Consider the following 12211-nt stretch of genomic DNA (forward strand, 5'->3'; position numbering starts at 1 on the left):
CAAACATATGAGTAGCCCTCAGACCGCATATCATCACTAAAAGAGTGGTCACAATAACAGCAGGTGATCATCATATCTCAAAATTTGGGCATTCGGACAAGCAAATATCCCCCACTTAGTCATACTAATTGCAAACCTTCGCTAAAACTTGGATGTCGTTGCGTTAAAAGATAAAGACATCATCTTGAAAGTCTCTGCATCAGTTTCTGATCCATATCATAATCATTCTAATCAGCAGAAGTATGTTAGCCCAGATTCTGTTTCCACGGTTCTCATGGAAATAAAACGAGCAATGTATTCCAAAATCCAAATGCCTGAGACCAATCATGTTTCCACTGATCATTGATCAATGGCCTCACATGATCAGTGCATCATCTAAACCCCAGAGATTCAATGAATTAGTATTGCATGAAGAGCATCAAGTACCTGCCTACTGGACCCTAACGCTTTATTACCTCTTAGTTTGTAGTCTGCAGCACATATCAGATCTTGAAGGAAACAGAACTAATTCACTTATACAGATGACCATGAAAAAAGAAAAAGGAAGAAAGTTTTTCTAACTAACCAAATTACATAAGACACCATTGGCAACTTCAAATGGGAGGAGATCACAAAATACATGGCAGGGAAGCTTTCTTTTATGATTGATCTTGAAAGTAGAGACCGTAGTAGGAACAAAACTGAAGGCCAGATTAGAAACATGCAACTGAATTAGCCGCAGAAGTTGAGCTTCTTCATCACCTTTGCATAGGCAGCATGAACGATGGCAGGTCTTCTGAGTCTGCGTTTAGCTTTCTTGGACTGTATTGAAAAATCGCATATGGTTAAAAGCAATGTGCAATTTAATGTTCATAGACAGAAAAACACTAACAAGGACTCGTAATATACACAAACAAATGATCAAGCAAAACGCCAATTGTAAATCAAAACAGACACCAAAAATATTTCATACTGTGTCAAAGCAAGTTTCTAAGCTGAAACTGACATTAGCAACTTCACCAAAAACAGCATAAAATTCTAAATAGTTCCAAAGTACCATGGAGTGTCTTGTGTTATACTGAATATTAAATGATTAGTTATTACAACTTTGCTGTTGCAACCAATGTTGTCCAACGATATGTATGGTTACTTTTTAGAAAAACGATACGATACACACTCATATCTCGTATCTGTATTGTACCATATCGTATCGTACCATACAATGTTGGTGCACTTTAAAAAGGGTCAAAAAATAATTTTGCTTTTTTGGGTTTAAACACCTCTTGAGGGTTGACTCCCTCATTTGTGTAGAGGTCATTAGAAAAGTATTCACGCACCCTAAGAGCCGTGAGAGTGATTTGGGAGTTGATTTGTGCGCAAGAAAGAGGGTTTTTGTGATTTCATTAAGAGTGCATTTCCACAATTTTTTCACTCAAGGAAGTGAGTTAAGGTAAAAAACCCTATTTTTTGCTTCTTATTGAGTTTTTTTAGAACAAGATGGCATCAAATGATCTTGCATGGCAATGGGGCACTCAAGTAATGAGTGAAAACTGATTAAAAATTGATTGCAACTATTGTCGTACTGTTTTTTTGGATGGTATCTATCGGTTGAAGCCTCATTTAGCCAGAAAATGTGCATGTCAAGGAATTTGCCGAATACCGTGAAATGACAATGCCAGCAATTACTAACTGGTCTGAGAGAAAAAGACAAGGAAAAAAAATGAGGCAGTAATAGGGAATGTACAGCCTTGAGAGGACGAAGATAAGCTCCTTAGGTATTCATAAACTTGGTTGTTTTGTTTTTTCTTTATGTAATATGAAAGTATGAATCTCACGGCATGTTCTTCGTTGCAAGATATTAATATTTTGCATTGTTCTTGTGAGACAGTTGATGATTGATGATATCATGTAGCTCATAGAGACATAAATGCTTCATATGTGATTTTACAGTTGCATTTTGTGCATTTCATCATTGTTTCGTGTGTTATGATTTTTTAGAATTTTTGTCATTTTCTCTTATTTTCCTGAATTTTTTAAAAAATTTGAACTTTTTTTTTTTAATTTATTATTTTTTACAATACGATACATATCTTATTTTGGGCCCAACCCATACGGGTTACGGTATGATACTTACAACCTTGGTTGCAACATAAAGCAACATCATATCTACAGTTTCTTAGGGTCAACAAAAATAAGGAAGAAAAGAAGCGGAAAGAACTTGTACACTAAAAGTTGTAGCCATCAACAACTTGCATCACCCTCAACCCCCAACATACTTCAAAATTAAGGTCTACTACCTTATCTTGGTTCTCATAATGAAAGATGTTTTTTATGCTCATTAGAAGCACAATTGCCTTGTCAAACAAGGCTCCCTGGCCTTGGATAAGTACATAAAGTATTATAAATTTATAGACATCTTTAGTGGGGTCAACTAATATATGGCATCATCACAGAATTGATAATTTTCAAGGGAAAAAAAGGTCAGTAAACTTGTTGATCTTCTATGCCATCACAAATTTACATGAACAAATCAAGAGAAATTTACTTCTAAAACTTTCCTGGGGCACATGCAATCAGCACCTCATAATGGAGATTGGTTTGTAATAAGATTTATTCTTTCTAGCAAAATTCTGAATATATCGCTGAGATATTTAACTTTTTCTTCTTCCATCGCTGAATATCTAGCCATAAGAGACAATTTGAAGATTATGACAGCTCTTAGATGAGTTCTTATAAACACGGAAAGCACATCATATGCACATTTTCAAATGATTACCCACTCTGAGTTTGTCTCTAAGGTGGATCCATGAGAAACTAGATCAACTAGGAAAGAAATATTTATAATCATCTAAGTTCTCTTTATTCCCATTGTAGACTGTGGTGCCCTCTCCAGCAGCACACTCAGTTTGCCATTTTTGCAAGGCCTCCTCTCATGGCATTGTTGATAGTTGATACCATGTCAGCCTATTCCCCTCATTTTCTCGATTCTTTGAAGTAGGAGAACTCCTCTTAACCCTGGGGAAAGAATCCATTTCAATCTCTTCCCCATAGTACATAACTGTTACCATTTCTCCTTCGTGTCAAAAGAATAAGAAATAAACACTAATATTTTTTAGTATGATACATGGGCCCAGGCTTGTACAAGTAACAAGACTACTAGAACTTTTCATGTCACATACCATCTTAAAACAGGTGGATTGAAAATGCTATCCACTTTAACATGACCATCTTTAAAACTACATCAAATAGCTTCAGCCCTTTCAGTCCTTGACACCATCTTATAGCAATCCATAAAATCCATCCAAATAGTACTCAAGTTTTATAGACAAAACTGTTAAATTGACAATTTATTCCAAACACAGATGCCACTGTAATTAATATTGCATGCCATTGGCAAAAAAAATTATCATGCTTAACCAAAATTCTGGACTTCAGTCGTTTCCTATGTAACATGGGCACCTCCAGAGGGCTCCCATATCTGTGTCAATGCAAGAATGGGTACTGGCACGTCTGGGTACAGCTCAGACCAATTTTGAACATGGACCAGACCCATTTTTCTGTTTTGTAAGCTATCAATGTTTGGTCTCAAACATGTGGGGCCATTTTCATACATTTTTAAGGTGCATAAAGGGTCACTTTCATCCACTCTTCTATTGTGTGTGTAGCTGTAATTAAAAAAACCCATGCTGTACCCTACATACCTGCACTCACATTTGCACCCGTACCTATGTGACATAGAATTTCAATTTCTTACTTTGAAATTAATATGCCACATCTTTCCTCAAGATAGGGTTTAAGAAACAAGTCACCTAAATAGTAGAAATTGCTCCATTATTTCATAAGAGGATGGGTAAAGACATCAAACATGCTTTAGTAGCACCATCTGCATTGAATTCCAGTGCAGCTCTCATGAAGAATTTTTGTATGTGTTTAAACACGCATAATTACACGTATGTAATTGTGTCCATCCTTTATTACAACAACAACAACAACAACTACGCCTACATCCCAAAACAATTGGGGTCGGCGATATGAACCAAAAAAGAAAATCATTCTGGGTCTTCCACATGAATCCTTCTCCTCCAATCATTTCTATCCAATGCCATGTCCTCGGTGAGGTTCAAAGCATTCATATCCTTTCCTATCATCTCCATCCAAGTCTTCCTAGGCCTACCCCGACCTCTTTTAACTAATATATTTTCTCATTTCTCCATCCTTCTAACTGGAGCATCATTAGGCCTTTGCCGAATATGTCCAAACCACCGTAAACGATTCTCTCTCGTCTTATTTTCAATGGGTGCAACGCCTACCTTCTTACATAACTCCTTGTTCCGAATCTTACGTGTCCATCCTTTATTGTTGTGTATAATTCTTTTCAGGCAAGAAAAATTGAACACTGACTCACATGGGTGTGGGTACGGGTGTGGACCAATTTCAAAATTTTTGGACAGGGGGGCATGGCTATATATATGTATATATATTTTTAAAAATATATATATAACAATAATAAGACTCGGTCAAAATTGTGCCCATTAGGGGACACGGTTATATATATATATATATATATATATATATATATATATATATATATATATATATATATATATATATATATATAAAGATCATTTTTTTAGTTTTTATACGTCTTTTGCCCTAAAAATGGACAAAATAGACTCAATCAAAGTTGACCAAGTCCAAAATGTGGACGGACTCGGCCCCGGTGTGTTGACCAAGTCCGACACTTGGTTGACCGTGTCTGCCCCGTGTCCGTGTCCGCACCCGTGTCTGGGTCGACGCGGGTGCGTCGACCTTATAGCCGAGTCCGTGTGACTTAGGTCAGATTACACAACGGTGGTGATAACAAAATTGGAACATTCTCAAAATTGAATGAGTGATTAAGACTTGGCAACTGTTTACGCCAAGTGAAAATTTAAAGACATTCCAGCATAAACATGAATTTGTTTATAGCCTAGTCATATAATAACCAGCCAATGTTTATCCAGTGATATATAATTCATGCATAAATAATAAAGTTACAGATTAAGAATTCTTGCGTGGCAGGTAAATCCCAAAAATTTGGAAATTCACCTCAACAGTCTTTCACTTCTATCCTTTGCTTCTTCCGAGCAGTTGGACATATTGAAAAGTTTATCCTTTTTTTCAGTGGAGCAACAACATTGCTCAAAATCACTAGCCAAAGAACATCAAGATAATGAGTAGAAGACATAATTACCTTTAGGTGAGCATTATGCCTTTTCCCCGCCCTCCACCGACGAATTTTTCCATCATTCATTGTTCTAAATCTGAATTTAAAAGACCTTGAAAAGGAAAAACAAGGTAAAACATCAGCACCAAATCTAACATTAATTTTCTATCACAAAAAAAGGGTAATTCAACTAAGACACAGTATACATACGAGTAGGCTTTCATCTTGATTTTCTTCAGCTTGGATGTAACAGGAGTGACCTTTGTCCTCTTCCTTTCTTTAGATGAGAAATCCCTCACTTGATTTGTCTGAAAGGTCAATATTAGGAAAGGAGAAATTTTCTTAACATCAAAATCTGTAGAAATCCCAACTAAAATTTGGCTAAAAAGGGTCAACAAATTTCTTTAACAAATCTAAAAGTAATAAGTAGCCATGCCTGATTTAAGCAAATATCTGGATCACAGTAACATGAAGGAAAAAATGAAGTGGCTCAAAATGATGATCCAATTTAAACAAGAATATGGATGCAATGCAAGGTTACCAGATTAGGAGGCAGAAGCAGGAAACGAAACAAGAAGCGAGATATTTTGAGATTTATAAGAAGCGGGAAGTGAGGAACCAATTTAAAAGCAAAATAGCAATAAAAAAGAAGTGATATGGGATCGAGTGGGAAGCAAAATACTAATAAAAGGAGAAGGGAATAAAAACTAAAATAAAAATGACTGTTCTTAAATTTTGTGATTTTGTAGTGTAAGAATTAAATTCTTTTCAAAATCTAAAAATGATAGTTTTCAATTTAAAGAAGGTATATGAGAAGCATGAAAGGAAGCATATGGAAAACACAAAAAGCGTGAGAGAAGCGCATGGGAATTATGTAGGAAAACATGCAAGAAACGTATGGGAAACATAGGAGAAGCGATATTCCTATCAAGTTTCCGAAGCGAAGAGTTTCGAGCTTTCGAAGCATGCTTCCCACCTATCTATGAAGCTTCCAGTAACTCTGATACAATGTACCAAAATGTCAAGGAAAAAAGATGTAAACTGTCATGATGCTTAATTTACCCAGATTCAAACAAAGACCTGCACTTTGATACATCAAATTAACAGGCTGAACGCAGCAAACATATGGTAGAAAATTAGCCTCTTAATCAAGAAATATCGAGATTAGCCGACCATTGTCAAGCAAAAAACAAAAAAAAAATTTGCCTACTAATGACTAAAAAAAGGACAGCAACAATGGGAGATGAAATGAATGTGCAAACTGTTTAAAAAACATATAACCTAATTTAACAAAATCATAGCAAATAAGATTGATCTTCATGACGTTTGTATCATTACTAGATATACCACATAAGACATCATGACTGCTGCTGCATGTTCAAACCTATCTTTCTTATTTGTTCATGTTTTTCCTCAACTAGAAGAATGTCACACTAAAAAGATGAACAGCAAAGAAGACATGCAAGGTGAAAACTGCTGGTAAGAAGCCTTCCCTTCTAAGCGAAAGAAAGTGGATTAGAAAAAGATTGTAGCTATGCCAAACATCCTATGCTGGCATGGTGCTTCTCAGGAAGAATAAATCTGATGGTGCACTGTGTCCATGCCCACTCTATTCTTAACTCAAATCTAACATGCTTTGATTCACGTCATACTGTAATTGGACACAGTTTTCCCCTCAAGATTGGGCCATAAAGACAACTGAGTGCAAGAAAAATTGCTCAATTGACTAAATTTCATGTCAACAAGCACATGAATATTGACACCATGGCCAATTAGACACTAAATCCAAACTTCACCCTAAAACTTGAGCAAAAATATGGCTCCTTTACCAGCTTACTTCAAGCTTGGATTCAGGATAGTGATTAGTGACCTTAGCTCAAGCATGAACTATGCAGTTTGTAAATAAAAAGCCAAACTCGAGGCGCAACATGACTTGGGTTAGCACTAATTCACTAGTAAAATACATATAAAGTTTGATGTATAATGTCACATAAATGGATATTTTACAATGTATAAACCAAGGTTGTAAGTAGTGTATCGTTACCTGTATCGGTCAGACCCAAAGTAAGATATGTATCATAGCGTATCATAAAAAATCATAACTTAAAAAAAATCAAAATTCCAAAAAATTCAAGAAAATCAGAAAAAATTGCAAAACTTCTAAAAAAATCATAACACATGAAACAATGATGAATTGCACAAAATACAACCATAAAATCACATATGAAGCAGTTATGTCTCTATGGGCCGCATAAAACATCAACTAATATAGATAATATTGCATGCATATCTCACAAGAACAATGCAAATTATTAACTGTCTTGCAATTAAGAACATGTCACAAGACTCATACTCTCATATTACATAAACAAAAACAAAATAACCAAAGTTTATGACAGGAGTCCTAACCTCGGAGTTTTATACTACCAGCACGAAGACCGTAGGTATGGCAGGTTGAGCTAACGCAACCACATCTTCGTGTCAGGTGCAGTTTCTTCAGGTTATAAATAAAAAAAATCAAGTTTATGAACACTTAAGTGTTAAATAACCAAGTTTTCTTAAATCATCATCATTATCTTGTTCTTCTTCGACATCCGCATTGTCTTTAATATACGTGGGTTCTTCATCATCTACCTCCTGTGCTCCTTCCACGTTGATGCACTGAATGTCCTCTCCATTTAAAAATTTTGCTTCATCTTCAACTCATGCATCCAATACATCAAAATGTTCCAAACTGATGGAATCAAATTGCTCTTTGTAACTCTTTGATGATAACTTTTTTATTTGCCTAAAAAGATGATATGAAAAAAATAAAATTATATGAGTTTTATATGATATAAAAAAAATTCAAATAAACATATGAAAATGACAAATAAACTTTAAAATTCTAGATATTTATGCCTTAGATGTAAGTTGTAGTGAACGTAAACGAGGTCATTGAGCCTTTTATGTTACAATGTATTTATTCTTTTTGTATGTATTTGCTCAAATACGCTTTAGTTTCTCTCACAGCTATTGGCACTACATGTTTAGATATGAATGTGAATGACAAAAACTCTCAAATTTGGAACATCACTTACAAACTTGGTCCACCACATATCTAAAAAAAACAAGAAAATGATAAATCAATAAGACAATAACAAATACAATCATACACAATATCATAACTAAATAACAATATGAAATTAAAATTGAGATAGATAAAATAAATTACCTAGATGTATCATGGCACGGTTTCACACTGTTGCAGGACTCCCCATGCCATTCAATGCATTATCATAAATTTTCATTTCTTTATGAATTTGATTTTGAATGTCATAATCAGGGATCAACCTTTCGATGCAATTCAAAAGACCATTGTTGACTTCCCTGTCCATTTTAAACGTAGGGGAGTATCTAAATGCAGGATTTAAATAATATGTTGCAACACGAAGAGGTTGATGAAGTTGCCAGTAAACCTATGATCAATGATGTACAATTTTTTTTATCCATTCAAATTATTTCTAATGGCCTTTTTTGCCTTATTCATGGCCTCATAAAGATAACTCATAGTTGGTATGTCTTCACTGTCAACCAATCAAAGCACCTTCACTAAAGGTATAGTGATTTTCAATAACTTTATCCTCCTCTTCTTTTTGTACTCGCAACACTACTACTACTAGCATCAGTCAAACCTTTCACCTTCGCTGCAGAACTTCCTACTTCTAAGGTTATGCTAGGGGTTGTAGGATCAAAAGTAGGGAGCTCATCTTCATCCTCCCAGGACTGCGCATACCCCATTTATATCTCTTATCTCTTTTTTTTATATTTTTCTCTCAGACCAATGAGTAATTGCTAGCATTGTCATTTCACGGCATCCGGCAAATACCTTGACATGAAGGCAACAACATTGCAATGTGTCATGGCTAAATGATGCTTCAACGAAAAGATACCACCTGAAGAAATATGATGGCAACAATTGCACTTGATTTTTAATCGGTTTCTACTCACTACTTGAGTGCCCCATTGTCATGTCGGATCATCCGATGCCATTCCCCCCCCCCCCCCCAAAAAAAAAAAAACAATGGAAAGCAGAGAATATGGATTTTTTACCTTAGCCCACTTTCTTAAGTGAAAAAAGAATGAAAATGCACTCTTACGTGAGAAATCTACAAAAGCCATGTCTCTTGTGCACAAATTGGCACCAAAATCGCTCTCACGTGTCTTAGGGTGCGTGGGTTTTCCTCTAAAGGCCTCTACATAAATGAGAGAATCGGCCCTTAAGAGGTCTTTAATACCCCAAATGAAAAAATTAATTTTTGGCCCTTTTTAAAGTGTCACTCATGTATCGTATGATACGATACAATACAGGATTGTATCGTATGATCCAGTTGATACGGATACGATACATTGTATCGTGTTAAGCCATAGTTACGATACTTACAAGTTACAACATTGGTTGCTATAAAGTTTGTAAAATAAGGTGAACTTTTATGTTCAAATCTCTAACGAAGTTATTTATGTACTAAAGTTGAACAGTGACAATTCTAGCCCATCTGTTTTGGACAAGGGCAGAAATAACCAATTATATGTATAGAATTGGAAAAATGTGATTTCATCTAAAATTTTACATGGTATTCCTCTATCCATTTGTTGACACAACTCACACGACTCAAAAGAAAGCCACAAGTGAGAAAAGGAAACCAAATCCATTAAGAGAACCACTAGCCTCATCAATTAGGACTGATCTACCATAAGAGAGTTGTTACCAGATCTAAACCAAGTTAGGCACATAACCGATCAAGATCAAGTTCGACTTGATACAGTTATAAAAAAATACCAAACTGATCACACAATGGGTCTGATTCAAGTCAAATTTCATTCGACCTGATACAATTGGAAAATCAAGAAGAATGGGATTTGAACAGAAGACTAGGTAGTGCACCCTATGCTAACATGAGCCAAGTGGTCATCTTTTCTAAACAAAAAATATCTGAATTCTCTTCAGATAGGACTTATATATACTAATATGATTGATGACACATGATCTGAACTGAAATTGAGCTCAATCAATACATGATCAGGACCAATCCTGATACGATCTGAATCCCACCCATAGGCAGCCCTAACCACCAGCCCAGAGGTATGCTTAGCAGGCAGTGAGATAGAAAGGCAACAATTTCTACAAAGTGGGCTTATTCAAGCAGAATAGGTGAGACTGGATAAGGATGGAAATTTCAGTTTTTCCTGGGAATGTTAGGATGAGTTGGTAAATCATTTAGGGAGGAGGTTAGAAGATTGCTCTTCTTCCTTGCATTAAACATGGCTGTTTGAGACAAGACCTAATACTTTCGTTTACTCTATTAGAGTGTTTCTCAAGGATTGCAATTAGCATATTCATGATCTCATCATCAAGCTTGGATGAGCCGCACAAATTTGAAAGCCTTTCCACATGTTTTTAGTGTTCGAACTTCACAAGAAAATCTCAAAGATTCAATGTGATAAAATTAAGGATTTGCATTAAGACAACATCCCACTAACAAAGTGCCTTTTTCAAGGGGAGGGGTATGGCGGATAGTCAGAGTACTGTGGTGACTAATGAAAGATGAAACGAGCACCCTTCTCAACTAAAGATAGATTTCAGAAGGCATATGAACTTATGGCGAAATTGAGAGGATGGGATTGAAGAACAATTAAAGAAACAGAATTCATGGACTGTCCGTTAGTATCTACAACTCTAACAAGGCAATAGTTAAGGTTCAAAAAGAACTTGGATTCTTATCTCCTAAGAAGGTTGTCAAGAGATCACATATCTACACATCAGAAACCCAGATGCAAAACCAAGAACATAACAATGCAAAGCGCAAAAACATTCATCTATTTTAACTACTATAATGAATTCGAAATGAAGGAGGGTAAAAAAAAACGTACAAAATTTAGCTGGAACACAAATTAACGGGCCAAAGAAACTAAAATCGACCTGCATTTGATGAAAACAAACTAAAGTGCAGTAGAAATCCAAAAAGAAAAAACCAAGCACTCAAAGTTTTCGTGTGCTAACAACAAACACGAAACGAAAAGAAACCGTGAAAACGCTCGCATCAAAAGGAAACAAAATCAGAGGCATCCGATTCAATGTAGCACATTATCAAAACAAGAAACGCAAAGAGAAACAAGAAAAAAAATGCAGATGAAGAAGAGCGCACGGCTAAAACATACCATGAAAGAAAAAAACGGAGCCCTAAACCCTAATTCCGACGGTAGACGCTCCGGAGGAAGAACGCCGATAGGCGATAGGACGATCGATCCCTCGCCGGGAAGGAATCGCTCATGAAGCCTAGTCTGAGAGTGGAAGAAGCTCCGTTGAGGAAGACAATCAGCCGAACGGAACGCAGAAACTACGGGCGATCGGAGCCTCCACCATCTCTGCAACATTTTACCCTCACCCCGAGCGAGCCTTTGAACACTCCGAGTTCTTCCCGGCTTTTATAGGCCGGGATGCGTCATTGGCCAGTTAGTTTTACTCGATTAGGGGTTTTCATGCAGACTAAAGCGCGACCAAGTTCACGTTATTGTGCAACACTGCAAACGGGCGCCAGGGACTATTTAGGGCTCACTCTATGGTGAAAATAATCTAAAAACATTGACTCTTCTCCTTACCGGTTTGGATATGGCTTGATTAGTCAACTTGTTTAAAAAGAGGAGCCCATTGATTTCAATCCGGCTCATAAGGATCCAAAGTGGTGTCAGGCCATAGAGGAGGAATATGGGGCTTTGATTAGAAATGATACATGGGCCCTGGTTTTGGTTAACAAAATGTCTAATATTGTTGGCTGCAAATGAGTATATAAGATCAAGAAACATGTTGATAGATCTATAGTTAGATACAAGGCCTGTTTGGTGGCTAAAAGATTTAGTCAACAAGAGGGCATAGACTATTTTGAGACCTATAGCCCTGTTATCAAATCAACCACGATCAACATGGTACTTTCAATTGATATAAGTCAGAATTGGCCTATACATCAACTTGATGTAAATAATGCACTT

At 36.2% G+C, this 12211-nt stretch overlaps 1 protein-coding gene across 1 annotated transcript; it reads right to left on the minus strand.

Annotated features, from left to right (window-relative positions):
* Positions 1-423: 423 nt before the first annotated feature.
* On the minus strand, positions 424-11745 carry LOC149813617 (Ribosomal protein L35). Its single transcript, XM_089991703.1, has 4 exons — positions 11384-11745; positions 5396-5493; positions 5213-5297; positions 424-801 (listed from the first exon to the last, which is right to left on the minus strand). The coding sequence occupies exons 1-4, from the start codon at positions 11597-11599 to the stop codon at positions 712-714; spliced, it is 489 nt and encodes a 162-aa protein (XP_089847829.1). The 5' UTR covers positions 11600-11745; the 3' UTR covers positions 424-711.
* Positions 11746-12211: the final 466 nt, after the last annotated feature.

This window comes from Nuphar pumila, chromosome 16 (genome assembly GCF_984573655.1).
Source record: "Nuphar pumila chromosome 16, dmNupPumi1.hap1.1, whole genome shotgun sequence".
NCBI lineage: Eukaryota > Viridiplantae > Streptophyta > Magnoliopsida > Nymphaeales > Nymphaeaceae > Nuphar > Nuphar pumila.

Excerpts from the sequence above, each read along its gene's own strand:
- LOC149813617 (XM_089991703.1), bottom strand. The coding sequence starts at position 11,599 with ATGTTGCAGAGATGGTGGAGGCTCCGATCGCCCGTAGTTTCTGCGTTC. Across the intron at positions 5,494-11,383 it reads CTCCGTTTTTTTCTTTCATG|ACAAATCAAGTGAGGGATTT; the intron begins GTATGTTTTAGC and ends TTGACCTTTCAG. Across the intron at positions 5,298-5,395 it reads ATCAAGATGAAAGCCTACTC|GTCTTTTAAATTCAGATTTA; the intron begins GTATGTATACTG and ends TTCCTTTTCAAG.